Genomic DNA, 18,323 nt, shown 5'->3' with positions numbered 1-18,323 from the left:
GATCTCAAGAAAAATGAGTGCTTGGTTGGGCTAGGGCTGCGGGACCTGGGAAACATAGCCCCACCGCCGCGTCCCCGCCCCCATCCCAAGCACCACCCAAGCTGCCTTTGAAGCGCTAGCAAAGACCACTCTCCAGGTTACGCTCGGACGCACCGTCGGTTGCTATGGGGACCCCCTCCTCGTCCAGGCCTGAACCAATGGGCATCACCGCTGATGACCTCATGCCCCAGGCCCCGGGATTCTACTGGTTATTTGGAACTCAGCGTGCCCTTCTCCAACTGCGTCACCGCTGGGGATCCCCCCGACCCCAGCTGGTGTGGCGAACTGAAAAGAAGGACGCGCTGGGAGCTCACAATTTGCTGAATGAATGAATAAGGAAAGGAAGGAAGGAATTAATGACAGGGTAGAAGAAAAAAGGGAGGGGTTACATAAAAAGACCAAAACTTCAGAGTTTAGCCTCTAGGGAAATATTTTCAACCCCAGAGAGTGTGGAGCAGGATGCAGGTCGGAGACTCAGGCTCTCAGGTTTTCGAGAGACACGGCGAGACAGAGTGATGCAAAGATGAGGGGAGTTTTCAGATGGTTTGGGAGAGACTAGGACAGGCCCAGCAAATTGAGGGCCCCACCCACGGCCATCTAGCGCCACTGAGTTTAGGGGAGATCGGTGACGCCCCAAAACTTGCAGATCTGCCTAGCCTCCTGGAACCGCGCCCCGGAACACGCCTCGAGGACTTCTCATGGGTAGGGCTCAGTCCCGGAAGGCCGCCCAGCGCCTTTGGCCCATCTAGGCCCCATGAGCGGGCTTAGCTCTCGCTTTTCTTGCCGACGCGCCCCAGGACTGAATCAGTTGTCCGCGCATGGCCCAGCTTGTGAGGAAAATGAGTGTAGGGAAGCGCTGGCTTGGCTTGAGGCCTGCGGCCAGCGGGCCTGAGTTTGCGACCCCCCGCCCAACCCCCCCAGGTGTCCGCTCTCACACCTGCAGGGAGTTGGGCGGCTGGCAAGGGCATGTGTCTGTGTCAAGTGTGCCCTTCTGCCTGGGAGTGAGGGCGTGTGTCTGAGTGCGTGGAAAGCTGACTGGGCCCCGCGTTTCTTTCGCACATGCGTTCTTATCAGCGGCGGATCCGCGCACCTGCCACAGACACAGGAGCGAGCGCGCCCCTGCTTGGGGTTGTTCTGAGCACGGTGAGACCCCCACAGTCCTCAATGCAGTTCAGGGGCTCTAACCAGTCGTCCCTGGCCTGCCCTGCCTTTGGTTTCACTGAAGAGGGGAGGAGGAGGCAGTACAGTGGTTTTCTAGGGCGACATATAGACAACCTCCTGGATGACAGTAGAGACTGAACTCGAACTCAAGATCAGAAGACTGAGCCTACAGCTCATCCTTCAGCTCAGACACCACTCCGCACACCAGCCTCTGGCCCCCACTAAAGATCGTGTTTTGGGATGAAGGCCCTGATACATGAATACGCAGGCACATGCACCTACCGACGTGGCATTGTATGAAACTGGCCTCGAATGGGGGAAGGGTCGACTCGTGTCTGTTCTATCCGCGGTGCTGTCCTCCATCCCAGACCTCAGCCAGAGCAATGGAACTAACCCAGAGGGACCAGAGTCCGACCTAGGTGTGCAAGGAGGTGGGGCAGAGATTCGCAGTCTCCAGCATTTCGGTCTGGTCTGTCAGTCTCTGGACCTCCAGCACCCTCCGCACCCCCCCAACCCCCACCCCGCGCGTTCACACGCCGCCTCTTGCCGCCGCAGCCCTGCCGAGCTAATCAGCACAACATCCACCTATCGATCGCTGGCTCAGTGCCAGGCGGGCCGGCTCCGTGCCAGTGGAGGCTGTGGGGCACTCCGGCGGGTACAGCATAGCTGCGGGGGAAGGGCCATCCCTTCCCTGGCTCCACCCAGGGCACCTTTCAGAAAGAGGGCCCCAGTTAAGCTTGGGGGGTACCATAGCCTTGCCTGCCAGAGGTGGAAGAAGACAGCGCGGGGCTGAGAGCAAAGTGGGCCCTCCCTCCTCGGCCCCACCCCCTCCTCCTTATAAACGCGAAGAACAAAGAGGCCACTGGGGAAGGAGGCTTTGATCTGACCCCACCTTCCCAGTTCTAGGCCAGGCACCGCCCAGACTGCCCTTGGGGGGCGGGGAGAAGGGGACACCCAACTCTCAGGGACCCAGGCATTCTGAAACCCAGGTGCTGTCTCTCTACTGGCCCTTGCTTTTGCCCCAATGCCCTGCTTGGTGCTACCACAACTTGGGCAGTGCCCCAAGAAGGTGGGCTGTCAGGAGCACCTGCCCCCTCCTCAGCACAGGAAGCCAGCTAGGGAGGTGGGAGAGGGTGCCAAGCTCCACAGCTGCTGCTGGCACCCACCCCACACTACCCAGAGGGGTGCCCACGGAGGCCTGGCATGGATGGCCTGGGCACAGCTGGCACGGAGGTAAGGCCAAGCCAAGCTGCAAGCAGAGACCACAGGGAGTCCCAGTGTCAGGGCAGGAGGCAGAGGGCAATGGGTTGGGGAGAGCAACAAAAATATGGGTGGTTTATTGAAGGTTTGGTCCAGACACTTACAAAAATACAAATTGGCATGAAATTCAACCTCATGGCAAGTCCGTCTTCACAGAAGACAAGTAGGTGACCCCCTGGGGAGGAAAGGTGCTGTCCCAGGGAAGAGGCCCATGGGGTACTGGGCACAGATGGCAGGCCTGGGCTGCTTCCTTGCCCTGGTCCAGCAGTCTACCTGTCCCCAGGTCGTTGGCCTTGGCCCCCAGCAGGCTCAAGGATCTGATCCACCGAATCCCAGTCTTCCTAGGGGATGGGATGAGAACATCAAAGCAGCTGACAGAGACCCTATGTTTGTCTCGCCTCTGCTCCAGGGTGCCCAGGGCTGTCTGCAGCTCCCCTGCTGCTCCTCCAGCCTATAATGAGGAGGCCAGCACCTAGAAGGGTCACTTCAGACCCTCTGACCTCCCCCATCACTCTTCCATCTTGTCTGTCTGTCTTGGCACTCCCAGCTCAGGTAGGTGGCAGGGGCCCTCTTCCAGGGAAGTCTTGGGAGGGCTCTGGTTCCTGGGGGTGGCAGGAAGGGTCCACTTGGCTCAGAGAACTCTCAGGAGACGTAGAATTGGGAGCAGCAGCAGCAGCAAGAGACAGAGTGGGCTGGGAGTGGCACCCCCTTGCCACCCTGATGTGCCACTCTCTCCAGGGCTCCCAACAGGATGGGCTGACTCAGGCTCTGTGAGGGGGAAGAGGTAGCATTGATGGGTCCTCCTGTTTCAGCAGCCCCTTCCCGCTCTCCCCATTAGCTGTGCACTCCCATCCCTTTCTTCAGGGTCTCCAGAACTAGCCAATCCCCTCTCATAAGCTACCACCTCGTCTTCTCTAAGCCTCAACTTCCAAGTCTCTCTCCAGTTACCATTAGAGACCACTGGTTCAGCTAAGGCCTTGAAGGGCCTTGACCCTGGAAATGCCATTCCCTTGGCCCAGCATAGAAGGTTGAAGTGGAAGCTCCCACAGGCTAAATGGGGCAGTGGAGGCCCCTCAGAGTTTGAGGCTCCCAGATGCTTCCCACCCTCCCCTCATTCCCGAGGGCCCCACACTAGCCAGATGGGTGGCTCCCATGCCCCAACCCACTCACTGTCCTCCTTGCAGCAGACAGACACCTGGAGCCTCAAGCACTGGCCAGGACTCTCCGGAGTTGGCACTGCTGGGTGGTGGGAAATCGGGAGGAAGAAGTCAGCACAGGCCAGTCTGCATGCCTCAGTCTCTGTTTCAAACCCTCTCAGCTTCTCTTCTCTCCAATTCTCTGGAAAGCTTTTCCTTATCTGGGGGCCACACCCAGGTGCCAGGCCCCACCTGTGACCCTACTCAGGTCCCCATTCCTAGCACCTCCTCCTTTCCCCTCCTCTCTGTGGGCTCACTCTAGATGTCCCCTAGCTGGGTCCTGGACTCAGGCCACCCCCACCCCCCCGGCCTGGCCTCTTTCCCTCACCCTCAGGCTCTCTGTCTTGACTGGTGACAGTGGCAGGTCACCCCACTCCTCTCCCCACCTTCTCCCAAGAGGCAGCCAGTGTGCCCTTCCTCACTCACAGATGTAGTAGTAGGTCTCTCCAGGCAAGAACTCGAAGCCAAGGGAGAAGGGTGTGAAGCGCTGAATCTTCTCTGAGAATCGAACAGGGCCAAAGGGAGCAAAGGGAAGGGAGCACTCCCAGCGCTTGAAGGCACCCGGCCCCTCAGCCCGGCAGGCCTCATAGCCTGGCCGGTCCACCATGTATAAAGCAAACGTCTCAGGGCCCTCAGGGGGCCCTGGACTCTCATAGTGAGGACAGAAGATGTCTAGGTAATCCTTGAGGCCCAGCTCCACCACGGCGTCTCCTCGAAGCAGCCTGCAGGCATAAGGTAGGTGAAGGCGGAGAGGCTTATAACACCACACACCTGGGGCATGAGGGTCAGAGATACCCCTTCCCAATGGTCCCTGCCAGACAACCCCCCACCCACTGGAAAGGGAGCAGCTTAGGAAGGCCTGAGTTCCCCAGACTGACAACTCTTGAGAGATGAAGCAAGTGCAAGAAATGGATAAGGTAACGGATCCACAAGTTCGGAAAGGTTAAGGGACTGCAGTGCCCCTAACCACATGGCTCAAATGTGAGAAGGCCACTCCCCACACCCAACCTTCTGAGTTGGAGCTGCTACCCAGCTCTCGAGCCCTCATGCCCAACACAGGGCCTGGCATAGCACTGTGCTTGATAAATGTGAGGTGGATGGCTGTTGTGAAGAAGCCAGGGCCCAGAGGCAAGGGGTACAGATCTAGGCCCACAGTGCAATCACAAGCTAGAGATGGAGACTGGGAACGGTAGCCTCATTGACAAATGCAGAGAGGGGAAGGCTGCCTTTTAAGACCTCAGTTCAAGGCTGAAAAGAATAACAGTGAAAAAAGAAAAAAAGAATGAGAGTGGATGGTGGGTACCTCCCTTTTTTTTCCCCCCTTTTGACAGGACTCCTTGTCCTGGCATTTCCTTAGTGCCTGACATGGAAGGGAGCCCCCTCCACATATTCCTCTAATCTTTGGCCTCCTCAGGACTCCCTTCCACCTCTTGGGAGCTGCCAGGGGGAGACAGCACATGTGGGAAGGGCTAGGACAGGCTGCCTACCCCTGCCCCCCACAGCCCCAGCATCAAATATAGCATGAACCATTTTCCCCCCTCCCCACTATACACAGAGCTTGACTTACTAAGGGCCCCCAACTGTCCCTCAGTGGGTGGTCTGAGGACCACCTGCATCAGGAGTTCTGATTAGAAATGCAGATTCCACGGCTAAGCTCAGACCTACTAGAACACAAGCCAGGCCTTTGTATGTTTTGTTCCACGGCATCCTCAGTGCCTGGAAAAGTGTCTTGCACAAGGGCAGTGGTCAATAAATATTTGTGGATTAAATGAATAAGCCAGAAACCTCAGGGTTAGGGGCTAGGAACCTGAATTTTTAACAAGTCTTCCAAGTGATTCAGAAGCACTGGTCTGGAACAGAGAGAGGAATTCAGAGTTGGAGGACAATAGCTCTTAACACATAGCATTGGTATTGTAATGCCCTGTGTTGAAGCCTGCCCGCTCAAGGGTCCTTTGGGCTCCCAGAGGGCAGAGCCTAGGTTTTCTCATCTGTAATCCCCAGCACCCTAGCACAGGTCCCGGCACAGAGTACACAGTAAGTGTTAGTGAGTGAACAAGTGAATGGAGTCACAGATTGTCTCAAGTAGAAAATCAGAAAGGAAAAGAGATGGAGAAAGCAGAGAGGCAGAGAGAATTGGGGAGGAGGATGGAAACAGGAAAAAATATCAAGGTTCAAAGGCAGGCCGCTCAGGACAGAAAAAGAAATAATAGTTTATATCTGTACAGCCTTCATCTTTTTCACACACATAACCTCAGTTAGTCTGGTTTCCCAGGTTACCAGGTATTATTAGCCCATTTTACAGATGAGGTTAAAGAGGTAGAATGATTTGCCCAAAGGTGATTCAGCTAGAAGGGCAGGTTCGAGACTGGACAGAAATAGAACGACTAATAACAACCGAGATGAAAGCAGAGTTACCGAATGAGATTGGGAGACAGATTGAGCGCCAAAGGGGAGGCCAAGCAAGCAGAGGAGTAACCCACGCTCTTTCACAAGAGTAGAGGAGCCCCCTCCCTCCCTCTCAAGTCCGCCAGCCCCAGCTCGGAAGGGAGAGAGGCTCGGGTCACTAAGAGAGAAGCCAGGGGGGCGGGGCTCAGAGTGCGGGCCGAGGTCCCCCAGCTCCCGGCGCCGAGACCCTACAGATTGCCTTCCAGGCTGGGGTCCTCCACTCACCCCTCAACGCATGTGGGAGGGGGTGGGGGACCTGGGACGCGCCTCGCCCCACCCTCCTCCCCCGCCGGCTCAAACAAAGGAGCCCCGGCGCGCGGCTGGGCTCAGGCGGCGCCGCGCACAGAGCGAGCATCGGGCGCGCGCCCTGCCCGGGAACGCGCAGGCCCGGCTCGCGGCTCGCTGGGTTCGGCCCGGCTACCTGGGGTTACTGGAGTTCCAGTAGACCTCGTGGCGGAGGCCAGAGCCCCCTCGCAGAGGTGAGCTGAGGAGCGCGGCCCAGAGGACAGTCCGCAGCAGGGGCTGCAGCCGCATCGCCCCCGGGGTCTGGTCTGGTCTGGCCCGGCCCGTCCCGGCCCGCTTCGCAGTCGCCGCGAGAAAGGTACAAAGTGCGGAGGGGGGGGGTTGTGGGAAGGGGGGGGTGCCGAGACTCACAGGCCACGCCCCGGGATAACTTTCCACCAATGGGGGCGCGTCTCCGCCTCTTCATTCAAAGCCAACTCTTGTTAACCTTCTGTGCGCTGTATGGCGCGCCCGCTTAGCCAAGCTCTTTCCAAGGGGTGGTGAGGAGGGACGTATTCCACTGTCTAGGAGTTGTTTTAGAGAGGTCGTGTCTTTCGTGTCTGTATTAGTACAGGGTAGAAAGCCTTATTAGAACCTTGGAAGATTTAAGTATGGGCCCGCTCTTAGCCCAGAAAGAGGGAAGTGAGACGCGGGCGAGGATCCACGAAGCTTGTCCAGCCATCTTAGGCACCATTGCTCCTTTTTCTTTACACAGCTAGGGATAGCGCGAGAGGAAGGGATAAATCGCCTCCTGAGACCCCCCTCACCCACGCAAAGAGACAAATCGCCTCCTGAGACCCCACCTCCTGAGACTCGCCCCAGTGGCGAGCTCGATGCCCATCTTGGGTTTGGCACTTGTCCCTTTCGGCCTCACACCTTCGTTCTAGACTCAGGGGGTCTACGAGGCCCCAGTCTCAAAGACGAAGTAATGAGGTAGTTGTGGCGGGTACAAAGCACCTTTGTTCCCGAACCCTCAGGTGGGGGCGGGGGCGGGGGAGGAGGCAGGTGCGCGGCCTTGGGATCCTGGGAGCCGCCACCCCGCCCCACCCCAGCTCCAGGGCTCTGAGAACACCAGTCAGTTCCATTTTTCCCAGCTACTGGTCAGAGGGTGGGGATGGCGGGTCCAAAAGCTTGGCCGATTTGTCGATGGCCGCCGCCAGGGGCCACGCGGCTTTAGGGGTGATGACTTGGCAACTGGGGGTGTCAGAGGGCGTACAACTCCCTTTGTGGTACTGGATTGTGCAGAGAGTCACCCCAGACTGGGCAGAAACAAGCCGCGAGCATCCTGGGGACACTCGCTGACCCTGCTTAGGACTCTGGCCCTCCCTAGCCCATCTTCGTCTGAGGCGACAGCATCTCCTGGCGGCCAGACCTGGAATCGCGACAGGGGAGACCCTCCTTCCCTGAGCAGACAAACTTTTGAGGAACGCTCTCAAGACCTCACGTTTATTGCAACTGATCAGAGACAGGCTGTGCGCACCTCCCTCAGCCCCATCCAGCGCCCAGCCCCTCCCCAACCCCCAGCTGCCACTGCGTGGGCGGGTCCCCAGGGTGCTCCTCAACAGTGCGTGGAGGTGCCTGGTGTCTTAAGAGGCCTGCTCCATAGCGTCCAGGCTCCAGCTCCTTCAGTCATCGCGGGGGGACTCCAGGGGTCAGGCCCACCTCTTGAAGTCCTAAGTCCAGGTTAGAGGCAGCGGGACCTCAGGAGAGGTCAGAGGTAGAGCGAGGACACTGCTGGAGGCGGCGGCGCAGGCCTGGGGTGCGGGAAGCCGAGGAAAAAGTTCAGAGGTCCTCTTTCCTCAGACCACTCGCTCCGCCCACCGATCCTCAGCACCCTTCCTCCCCTACCTGGAGGGTACCACTGGGGGCGGGATTCCAGCTCCAGGGTCAAGCAGGTCACCCGAAGGGCGCTGGCCCTGGGGATCAGCAGGCAGTGGTTTTCTTGGGGGTGGGGGCTTGGCGGGCCCCTGAGACTGAGAGAGAGAAGGCAGAAGGCCAGCTTGGGAGGGGGTATCATGTTGCCCACTTCCGACAACACTGATGCTCAGGAACACCAGCTTGAGGGGCGGCACCAGAGGTCACCTTTGTCTCCAAACAAACCTGTCACCATTTAAGATGCCACCAGGTATGTGCCCCCAGGCACAAGGGTCATCTTGCCACCGGCACCACCGCCAAGGCTACTAGCACCACAGACCTGGGTGGGGGGAAAGGCTGTGCCCTTCTCTCCCCCCACTGTTACCTTCGGGCGCCTCACCACCGGGTCAGCTGGCAGAGGGCGAGTGGGGGGATTGGGTCGGTCAGCCAGCTCAGCCTGAACAGAGAAAGGAGCAGTGGCTATGAGAGCACAGCTAGGGGCAGTGGGCATGCAGTGGGTCTCCCTAGGGGTTCAGGTCAACATGCAAAGTCAGCCAGGGGGCAGGAGAGAACAGGGACATGCGCACAGGGCTTGAGTGCAGGCCAGCAAATGTCTGCGGGGAGAAAGGTGTGGGTCACCGTGGTGTCCCTGGCCGACTGCAGTCCCGCCACTGACCACCAGATGGTGGTAGAAACCAAGGCAGGAGGCTCACCCATTGCTGCTTCTGGGGCTCAGAGGGTCTGGAGGTGGAGGGGCACCCTGGTCCCCTAATGAAGAGCGCCACTGGCAGGGAACAGGGATGAGAACTGCAGTTGGGCACCAAGCCTCCCACCTGCCCTGGGCCAGGGCGGTGCCTGGTCCAGATTTACCTGGAGTCTCTTGGGCACAGGGTCAGGAGGCAGCGGCCTGGAGGGGGGTGCTGGGAAGCCAAGAGCACTAGTCTGCTGAGAAAGCAGGAGAAGCAGACAGGCAGAGTCGAGGTGGGGGTGGGGAAGAGGGAGCAGAGAGACAGATGTGGGCAGAGAGGTGTTAGTGCCCACGGAGGGGCAGCCAGGGCCCCAGGGGCAGTAAGGGTTCTGCGTGCGGTTATTCAGTTGCATGCAGAGTGGGTGACGAGTGGTGGTGGGACATGCAGACCACCTCCACACAAATACTCCTATCATCAGATCAGGGCTCAGGGCAGGGGCACTCACCAGCCCTTCTACACATGGTGACCTGGGCCTCGTCAGGTCCTGGCACACTGAAGGCCACTCTGAGCACCACCCCCTCCTGCCCTCCAGGAGTCACGGCTGGGAGCACAGGTAGATCCACCTTTCAAAGGCACCCGTTTGGCCAACTCAAAGAGCTCAGCACTGCCTCCTCTAGGAGACTGCCCCTCCCCAGTCCAGTCTGGACTCTGCTTCTCAGCCTGCAGCTAGGGGCGGGGCAGGGAGGGCTGGCCCTGACTCCTCTGACTGACTCTTGGGAAATGCAAGTCTTTCTGAGTCTAGAGCCTTCAGTACCCCCACCCCAGGGCCCAAGCTGAATGCCCGGCCAAGTTGGGGCCCTTTCTCCTCTGGCATACAGACCTACCTTGGCACCTGGCATCAGCAGGGCCCTCTGCGGGGGTCCTGGGCGTTCCGGAGGACCAGACTGGGCTGCCCTGAGCATGAAGAAAGGCAAAGAGGGAGAGGGCCCAGCCTCAGATGCTGTTCCCCACTCATACACGGCCCTTGAGTGGGGCTAGCCCTTTGTGGCCCCTTGACAGGAGCTTGTCTGTGGTTTAGGTGTAACTAGAAGTGGGAAGGGGAAGTTGATCAACCTGAGGGAAGGCCCCAGTTACTCAGCACTGGGGCTCCTGGAGAGAAATGGCCTTAGCATCCCAGCTGCCCCACGCGGGTCTATGTGTGATGTGGAGGGTTACGGGGCACATGTAAGGAAGAGAGGTATGTGGGGCTTGTTCCGGGGGACTTGGGCTCAAAACTAGGTGGCAGGGGCTGCGGAGGTGGGGGCAAGGCTCCAGAGCTGTTGTCTTCAACAGAGCTGTTGAGAAAGCTGGTAGCAGGGAGGCTGGTACCTGTATTGGCAGCTGGGTCCCTTGAGCTGGCAGATTCGCTGGCGCAGGCGGGCACGGTGCCAGTAGCTGGCACCAAGCAATACGAGGACCAGCAACAACAGGAGGCTGAGGGCCAGCCCTGTGGTCAGGGAGCTGGTTGCTGCGCAGGGGGTGGGGGGCAAGTTTGAAGGTAAGCAGGGCTAAGAACTCTACACCCAGGAAGAGGCAGGGTGGGGACTGGTAGGGCAGGGAGTGAGGTCAAGCAGTCAGAGAAGGTGAAGGGGTCAGGGGTCACAGAGAGTCAGGGAGCCAGCAGTGAGGGGGTCAGAAGAAGAGGGGTGGTGTAGGATGCCCTCCCAGCTGCTCCTACCCCCCACCCCATGCTACCTCTGATGTGGGTGGTGCAGTCCGGGGGTGCCCAGCCCTCCTCACAGCGGCAGTGTCTGTTGCTGTCGCAGACCTAGGAGGTACAGGTTGAACAATGAGGGGTCGTGCATTCTGGGGCCATGTTTCTCTGTCTCCAGCTTTTCAAGATCCCAGATGTTCACAACTGGAAGGCATGCTGGGGATGATGGGATGGAGGGTGCCAGCACTCTCGAGAGGGAGGGACTCTTTATCAGTGCCAGAGGAAATTGGACTGAACTCACACTGTGAGTCTTTCTATATGCTGGGGACTTTACTAGAAGCTTTCATACTTATCTCATGTACCCACCGAAGTCGGTACTATTATTATGCCCATTACTTAGATGAGGAAGCTGAGCTCAGAGAGCTTAATAACCTGCCTCACGTCACATGGTTAAGAAGTGGTAGAGCAAGGATTAGAACTCAAGTGTGTCTGTTTCTAAAACCCATCATTCTTTTCCTCCCGGGAGGCTCCCTGGTCCCCATTCATCTCTCCTATGCCAGCTCACCCCATGCCCATGGCATTTGCTTCGACATTCCTGTGCGCCCAGGATTTCCTCAGGCTGGCATCGATGGTCAATGCACACCTGCCCGATGGGGAGAGAAGAGCAAAGATCACATTCTCACAAAGCTTTTCTGGTACTGGGAGGCCAACATGGCCGAGGCCCACCCCACTTTTACAGATGGGGAAACCAAGGAAACAGGACTTTGCTCCATCTGAAGTAAGAATCTGAAGTCCCCTCAGAGTCTGCCTTTTGCCCTGGTGGATAGTGAGGCCTGGGCACTGCTTGCGGTAGTCCAGGTGTCCCTCCCCACTTGTTCTTGTCCACCCAGGCTGCTCACCAGGCCAGGACCACAGGCTGTGCCAGGCAGAGTCAGGAGGGGCTGGGCCACGTCGTTGCCCAAGTCCAGGTGGACCCAGCTGCAGTTCAACTTCTGCTGGGTCCCATTGTCTTCCAGCACCTCCCAGTGCAGATCCCGGGCTGAGCCTAGCAGAGGCTGGGCCCTCCCACCCTGGCACTGGAGCTGTCCGCAAATGGCATCTCTGGGGTTAGGGAGAAGATGCAGGGTCAGTGGGGCAGAGCCAAGACTCCCACAAACCCAGGAGGAGCCAGGTTGCCTCACTTGCCTGGGGGCACAGGACACATAGCTTCCATCAGGGTTGCGCCCACAGCTCCCAAAGGCATCCCCCCGAGTATTGGCAGTCAGGAGGCAAAGCGGCATGGCGGGCTGGGCCCCAGGTCCCCAGAGAGCTTGGCACTGCTGGGCATAGGAGGCACAACGCCCTTGCATGCACACAGCCTGTCCACCAGCACACGGCTCGCCGTCTCCCAGGCTGACATCAGGGGGGCACTGGGAGCTGTCTCCTGGGCAGAACTCGGGCAAGTCACAGTCACCTCTGGTAGGGCGACACTGCCAGCCAGCCGGGCGCAGCTGTGGAGGGTGGTTCAGCATCAGTGTGGGTGCTGGGCAAATCCAGCCGGGCCCTAGGAGTGACTTTTTCCACCCTGGCCCCTGGCAGGTGGGCTCTGGGTGGCCAGTTCAGTCTGCACCCACCTGGCAATTTTGACAACAGAGCCCATCAGATGCGCACTGTGCCCCTGGCCTCAGCTGGCAGGTGTGATAATCACAGCAGGGATCGGCGCAGTCCTGCGGGCCAGGGCACAGAGGGGCCGAGCATCAGAGCAGGCTGGGCCTGACAGCCTACCCCAACCCCTCCTCCCGGAGCCCGAACCCAGAAGGACACACGCAGCAAGTGAAAGCTAGAGCCCAACAATCCATGTGCTGTCCCCACAGACAGGGAGGTGGGGAGAGGGGCTCAGGAGGCTTGGACAGGGCTGATGCGCTGGGGTGAGGGCACAGAGTGAGTGGGGCAGGGCTCTGGGTGAGGAGCTCACATCTGGGAAGCCACAGTCACACTGCTCGCCGGGCTCCACCAACATATTTCCACAGATGCTGGCCATAGAGGGCAGAGTGGACAGCCGTTCAAAGAGGCATCTGCCCATCCCACCCAGGAGGGCTTTCTCCAGGGCCTGTCGGCTGCAGTTGCTGAAGTTCAGGCCTGGCAGGAAGCTGGGGATGGCAGCAAGGAAGGTTGGGGCTGTGGACTGCTCCCTGCTCCCTGTCCCTGCCCTATCCCCTCTCTCCATCCTGCAGCTACTCACTCTGTGGAGGCCTCCATGATGCAGCTCTTGGCTGGGGCGGGACCTGGACAGGGGCAGCGGTTCCCAGGTGAGTCGTGGTCCAGGCCTAGGCTGTGGCCCAACTCGTGGGCTATTGAGGAGGCAACTCCCAGGATGCTTGTGGAGTGGTCCTGTCGTTGGGGAGGGGATAACCCAGGTCCAGCACCAGCCTGACTTCTCCTGTTCTCTCCTCATCTGACCTCTTGGGCACTCAGCAGGCACCGCCTTCCTCCTTAATTGCTTCTCAAGTAGGGGGGAACCCAGGCCTGGGTGGCAGGAATCCTGGGTGGCAGGAAACCTGGGTTCTAGCTCAGCCCTGTCCCTCTCCCTCACTATGTGACCCTGGGGGAGCACCTCTGTTCTCTGGGCCTCAGCCGTCCCTTTATCCCCCAAGACATGGGAAGAGCTTATAGGTGAAGACTGTGTACACTAATCAACTGGCCATAGGCGAGGGGTACCCTGACAGCAGAGCCCACATCATGAACCCCTGCCCTCTATACCCTCAGCTTTGCAGTTGATAAGTTTGTAGGGGGTTTCGGTGAATAAATCGTACCACAGTTGGGAGGAACTGAATCAGGAACAGGAAGGAGATGTGGAAATAGCTCACCATGTTCACACCTCCTGAGAAATCAGGAGAGCAGATGGAGTTCTGAATGGCCATGCCCACCGTGGGCCCAGAGAATGAAGTAGCACTGTGGGATCGAGAGGTCAAAGGTCAAGGCCCAAAGCCAAGGTGGCCAGAGCTTCAGGGCCTTGGGTAGGGAGTTGGAGTGTGAAATTGGCCAGACTGGGGCTGAGCTGAGCCCTGCTGGCTGAGCCTGGGGGTCTTACGTCACCAGCTGGGCACTGTCGTGGGGCAATCGAGGCAGCAGGTCTGACCGGCGCCAGCGGAGGAAGCTGTCTAGTGTGAGAGCTGGGTCCTGGCTTATCTCTATCAGGTCGCGCTGGGCCCAGGCCTCCAGGCCAACTAACATCACTCGGACATTCAGAGGCCGGAAGAACTGAAAGAGAACTGGGGTTCAGGAGAGGGGTTCCCAGGGTCAGGGGCCATAAGGATGCTGCTGGCCTGACACTCACTGTGTCCAGGAGGAGGACTACTTCCAAGGTACGGTTCAGCAGGCTCTGGAAGTCCCGGTACCTCTGGACCTGTGGGTTACGAGAGGTGACCATGAAAGGTGGCAGGGCAGGCAGAGGTCAGGGGAGGACATGCAAGGGCCGGCAAGCTCACCTCAGAATGGTCAGCCACAATCACCAGCTCCACAATCTTGGTCTCTGTCACCACATCCCGCCTCCACTGTGGACAAGAGGAGGGAGCATGTGGCACCCCCACCGCTCACCGCCAGCAGCCACATGGGGCTGACCAGGCTGTGTCCACGCCCACCTTGTGTGGCTAAACAGGAGAGTGAAGAGCCCATTTTACAGAGAACCACTGAGAGGCTGAGAGGCCAGGGACTTGCCCAAGGTAGAATAATTGAAGGTTATGAAGCTGGGAGTAGAGCACTCCTTTTCTGGCTTCAAATTTAGGGCTTTTCCCAAATTTAAAAACATAATAATAGCCAACACCATCAAACACTTAACATATACCAGGCAGAGTTCTAAGCATTCGCATATATATGCATGTATATACATTCATTTAATCTTCACAGTAATCCTATAAAGTAAGTAGTTTTATTATCCGCATGGAGTAAATTAGGAAGTTGGACTCTCACTGCTCTGTGATTGGTAACTATGTGTTCTCTCTATCCAAGTGAGAGCTCTCTGCATATGGATCATAAGCCCCATGAGGAGTTTGAGTCAAGTGCCTGCATCTAAATCCTGGCTATACTATTTATTAGTTGAATGGCCTTGGGTAAGTCATTTAACTTCTCTGAGCCAGTTTTCTCACTAAAATAGAACCATGGAGACCATCTGCCCCCCAGGGTTGCTGGTAAGAGTAAAAGAGATAATGTTTACAAAGTGTCTGGTACTGGGAAATCACTCCATTAGCAGGAGAGGTTGTTACTGTGGACAAATAGCTCTGAGGGCCAGGAGGCCAGCCCTGGGGACAACAGAAGCCCAGCGCTCCTGCCATTCATCCTCACCCGGTGACTGTGATGCTGTCCCAGGGGGCGCGCTGGTGGAGCCTGAGTGAACACAGATGCAGGCCTGCTCAGGGCACAAGTGTGGCCTGGCAGGAGGAGGTCTTGGATCCGGGAAATAACGGGGGAACCCTGAAGGTCCCCAGGCCCCAGATCCAGGACGTAGCTTCTCTCTGGGGACAGGATCACTAAGCCCCTATGAAAAGATGCAGGAAGTCAGAAAACTTTTCAGCTCGTGTACCCTCACTCTCTTCACCTTCAAAGAATTGAGCCCCTGTACCTGAGCCCAGAGCAGGTGCAGACAGAGACCCAGGAGTCGGCATGGCCCTGCACGCTTCCCTGGTAGCAGCAGTCCTCCTACAGCAGAGAAACATGAGTGCCAACTTGAAGGACAGGCCAGGATTAGAGCCCAGGAGACTAGCCTGTTGGTGAAGAGATGCAATGTCCTCCCACATCCTCCAGGTGCCCCCTCCCTTCTTCCCTCAGGCCAGAAGCAGGGCATGAGACAGCCTGACTCACCAGAGTGTGTCCCTCACTGACCACCCGGGTGCCATCAGGCTGGTACCATACCAGGGTTGGGCGGCCTGAGACTAGGTCCCTGTGAAATGAAGAAAAAGGAGGGCAGTGTCAGCTGTCTCCCAGGGTGGTGCAGTGACAGCCTGAGGACTGGAGTTGGTAAAGGGGTGGCTGTGGGCCAGGCAATCCCCCCAACCTTCCTGCTTCCCCTGGAGTCAGCAGAGTATAGTGGCTGGGCCACAAACTCTGTCAGGCTATGGGGGTTCCTAACTGGTTCTCCCCACACAATAGCTGTGTGACCTTGGACAAGTTATTTAACCTCTCTGTGCCTTGACTGCTTCATATATGAGAACAATAATAATAATAATACATAATAGTATCTACCTTATAGGGTTGTTATGAGGATTAAATGAGTTCAAGCTCTTAGTACCTGGCACATCGTAGATGCTATATAAATGTTAGTCATGTTATTATTAATGTTACCACTATCATCATTACCTATTCTGTAGCAGCTCCAGGATATGACTCTCACCATCCAATTCCAATTTGATCCGCAAAGCCTCAGGCAGACTGGTCTGTGGGCACCAGAGGGCATGTCACCTCCCTGGCCCTGCCCGAAAACTCCTATCTTCTCTAACCAGAAAATCTCAGGCCCTTAGGAGAGCACCAACGATTAGATCACTGGTGGGGGGATCCCGAGGGAGGGGCCAGGAAGCCCTGCCTGGCCTGGGGCATTGTTCTGGGGGTTTGTGTGGGGAGGTCAAGGAAGGTATCCGAGCTGCCCCTTCTCGGCTTCCTGCCCAGAGAGGAAGCATCGTGGAGGACTCGGTGTAGGCCCCAGCCCTTCCTCTGACTCAGCTTTAGAATTGGGAGGGGAGGGTGTTTGGTGAGGCCTCTCCAAGTCCCCCCACTGAGGAAACTGACAACATGAGACCAAGAAAGCAAGTTTGGCCTCAGAATTTCCCAGAGGAGATGGATGGGTTGGGTGGGGCTGAGGCGGACAGATGTGTGTGTAGAGGGGAGAAGGAGGTAAATGAAGCCAGGTGCTGGGGTGTGGAGGGAGAGGCAGCCAGACCTGGGATGGCCATGCTACTGTGAGGTCCACGCGCCAGCTCCTCAGGTAGACTTTACCTTGAGACACCTGGTTATTCAGGGTGATGGGTGGTGGAGGTGTATTTCTTTATTGAGGGGAGAGGGAGGCTCACCTGAAGCACCTCTGCTAGGCTGAGCGTGAGGTTGTCCTCAAGGATCTGGGGCTCCAAAGGCCCAAACAGAGCCCCCTCTGGCCTTGCCTGCTCCTCCTCAGCGCCACCTGCAGGGTCCCGACGACACCCCAAGAGAGTGCTGAGAGAGTCAGCACCAGGGCTGGTGCCCTCAGACCCACCTGGCTCCCAGTACCTTAAGGCCTTTCTCTGCTTGAAGGACTGCTGCATTGCATGCTGGGACTTAAAGGAGAATACTGGGGGGTGGGGGTCTGCTCTCCAATTTTTCCCTTTCATGCCACCAACCCATCCACAAGTCCCCAGAGAAAGAAGTTCAGTTTAACCAGCTTGTGGCCGCTCCCTGTCCCCCTCAGGCAAATCCCAGGTTCTCACGGGGACCCTCCCCCTGTTCCCACTCCCTCCCAACTCCCCCCCAGGAACGCCCACGCTCAGGACTGGGCGAAGCCGTGTGGCCGGGTGCCCACTCACCCTCCCTTTCCTCACATCAGAGATGCGGGGAACGCCCATTTCTGGGTGAGCAGTGCAAACACCCCCCCTCCCAAAATATCCCTCATGCCCAGTCAGGCACACCCGCTCCCCACAGCCTCCGCTTCCTCCCGGAGTCCGCCCCCCTCCCCACAATGGCCCTCTCTCCTCCGGACACTCCACCCCTGCCTGCCCTCTCGGCCCCCAGCCCAAGACAGCAGCGGGAAGTGAAAGTTCCAAAGAGGAGTCGGTGTCCCAGCCTCTTTCCTGGCCAAATCTCCCCTCTCCTGGCTTTTCCCGGGCCCTCTCCCGCCGGGTTTCTGGTGGCATCAGCCCCAGAATGAGGGGTGCCTGGCCGCTCAGGTCTGGGATGAAGGGCCAGGAAGAATCCTCTTCGCCAAACCCTACAAGCCGTGCCTACTCGGCGCCCTGGCACTGGGTGGAACCGTCAGCTAGGCCCCAGAGGAGCGAAGGCGTCAGTCCTGGGGAGCAGCTACCCTCTCCAGCGATTCTCAGAGGGCGCTGGGCTAGGCGCCTCGGTGCCTGGTCCCAGAGCCTGAAAGTGTCCGCGGGGACCGTGCAGAGGATGACCGGGCAGGGGCCGCCGGCATCCCCTCTCTTTCCCTCTCCATTGCCCAGTCGCTGGGCCCTTGGCCCAGGATAGCAGATCTGGGTGGGATGCGCTCTGGTTTGGGTCTCCCACGGACTCTGGCCGACCCCAGGACACCAGTGCCTCCCGACTTCCCTGCGAGTCCTCCCAGTCCGCCCCCGGCCCACTCCAGGCCGGTACTCACCTATATCTGGAAGCGGCCGGGAGGGCACCGGGCTGCCCGCGCCCAGGAGCCCCAGGGCCCAGAGCAGCGCCAGCCGCATGGCAGCGGCGCCCGGGGCCGGGCGAGGACAGCAGGTGCTGGGCCGCGCGCCGAGAAGCCGCGGCGGCCGGGTCGGCTTCGCGTACCTCGCCTCGCAGCGCAGCCACCAGGCCCCGCCCCGCCCCGCCCCTCCCACCCAGCCCGGGCCAGGCTCCGCCCCCGAGGCTCCGCCCTCGGAAAGGCCCCGCCCCGGCCTCGCGCCTGGTCTTGAAGAGGCCAGGACCCAGCCCACTATTCCGACTCCCTCGCGGCGTGCGTTGCTGCGCCCCTCCAGTTTCCGGCTACTGTACAGGGTGGGAGCCGAGGCCCGG

General features: G+C 58.7%; 2 protein-coding genes across 9 annotated transcripts; both read right to left on the bottom strand.

The window, feature by feature from the left end:
* Positions 1-2,507: 2,507 nt before the first annotated feature.
* EFNA4 (ephrin A4) lies at positions 2,508-6,706 on the bottom strand. 2 transcript variants are annotated; one of them, XM_031436179.2, is made up of 4 exons: positions 6,523-6,706; positions 4,083-4,378; positions 3,631-3,699; positions 2,508-3,228 (listed from the first exon to the last, which is right to left on the bottom strand). In XM_031436179.2, the coding sequence occupies exons 1-4, from the start codon at positions 6,633-6,635 to the stop codon at positions 3,092-3,094; spliced, it is 615 nt and encodes a 204-aa protein (XP_031292039.1). In that variant the 5' UTR covers positions 6,636-6,706; the 3' UTR covers positions 2,508-3,091. The 2 variants fall into 2 exon arrangements, with proteins under 2 accessions (XP_031292039.1, XP_031292040.1); XM_031436180.2 differs by having other exon boundaries at positions 3,631-3,696; positions 6,523-6,705.
* A 1,109-nt stretch (positions 6,707-7,815) lies between these two features.
* ADAM15 (ADAM metallopeptidase domain 15) lies at positions 7,816-18,108 on the bottom strand. 7 transcript variants are annotated; one of them, XM_031436158.2, is made up of 23 exons: positions 17,935-18,102; positions 16,658-16,764; positions 15,951-16,027; positions 15,456-15,534; positions 15,217-15,293; positions 14,940-15,132; positions 14,087-14,152; positions 13,936-14,004; positions 13,690-13,859; positions 13,466-13,550; positions 12,841-12,989; positions 12,574-12,748; positions 12,233-12,325; positions 11,805-12,109; positions 11,519-11,720; positions 11,185-11,262; positions 10,661-10,733; positions 10,295-10,433; positions 9,811-9,880; positions 9,108-9,182; positions 8,623-8,694; positions 8,232-8,356; positions 7,816-8,137 (listed from the first exon to the last, which is right to left on the bottom strand). In XM_031436158.2, the coding sequence occupies exons 1-23, from the start codon at positions 18,011-18,013 to the stop codon at positions 8,095-8,097; spliced, it is 2,601 nt and encodes an 866-aa protein (XP_031292018.1). In that variant the 5' UTR covers positions 18,014-18,102; the 3' UTR covers positions 7,816-8,094. The 7 variants fall into 7 exon arrangements, 6 of the variants coding, with proteins under 6 accessions (XP_031292018.1, XP_031292019.1, XP_031292020.1 ...); XM_031436159.2 differs by having other exon boundaries at positions 9,108-9,179; XR_004131627.2 differs by lacking the exons at positions 8,623-8,694; positions 9,108-9,182 and adding an exon at positions 9,432-9,549 and having other exon boundaries at positions 17,935-18,103.
* Between the last annotated feature and the right edge of the window lie 215 nt (positions 18,109-18,323).

This window comes from Camelus dromedarius, chromosome 23 (assembly GCF_036321535.1).
Source record: "Camelus dromedarius isolate mCamDro1 chromosome 23, mCamDro1.pat, whole genome shotgun sequence".
Lineage (NCBI taxonomy): Eukaryota > Metazoa > Chordata > Mammalia > Artiodactyla > Camelidae > Camelus > Camelus dromedarius.
This window is presented reverse-complemented; position numbering and strand designations above follow the sequence as displayed.

Excerpts from the sequence above, each read along its gene's own strand:
- EFNA4 (XM_031436179.2), bottom strand. The coding sequence starts at position 6,635 with ATGCGGCTGCAGCCCCTGCTGCGGACTGTCCTCTGGGCCGCGCTCCTC. Across the intron at positions 3,700-4,082 it reads AGAGACCTACTACTACATCT|CAGTGCCAACTCCGGAGAGT; the intron begins GTGAGTGAGGAA and ends CCCACCACCCAG. Across the intron at positions 3,229-3,630 it reads TGTCTGCTGCAAGGAGGACA|AGCCTGAGTCAGCCCATCCT; the intron begins GTGAGTGGGTTG and ends TCCCCCTCACAG.
- ADAM15 (XM_031436158.2), bottom strand. The coding sequence starts at position 18,013 with ATGCGGCTGGCGCTGCTCTGGGCCCTGGGGCTCCTGGGCGCGGGCAGC. Across the intron at positions 15,133-15,216 it reads TGCACCTGCTCTGGGCTCAG|GGGCTTAGTGATCCTGTCCC; the intron begins GTACAGGGGCTC and ends ATCTTTTCATAG. Across the intron at positions 9,881-10,294 it reads GGACCCAGCTGCCAATACAG|GGCAGCCCAGTCTGGTCCTC; the intron begins GTACCAGCCTCC and ends CTTCATGCTCAG.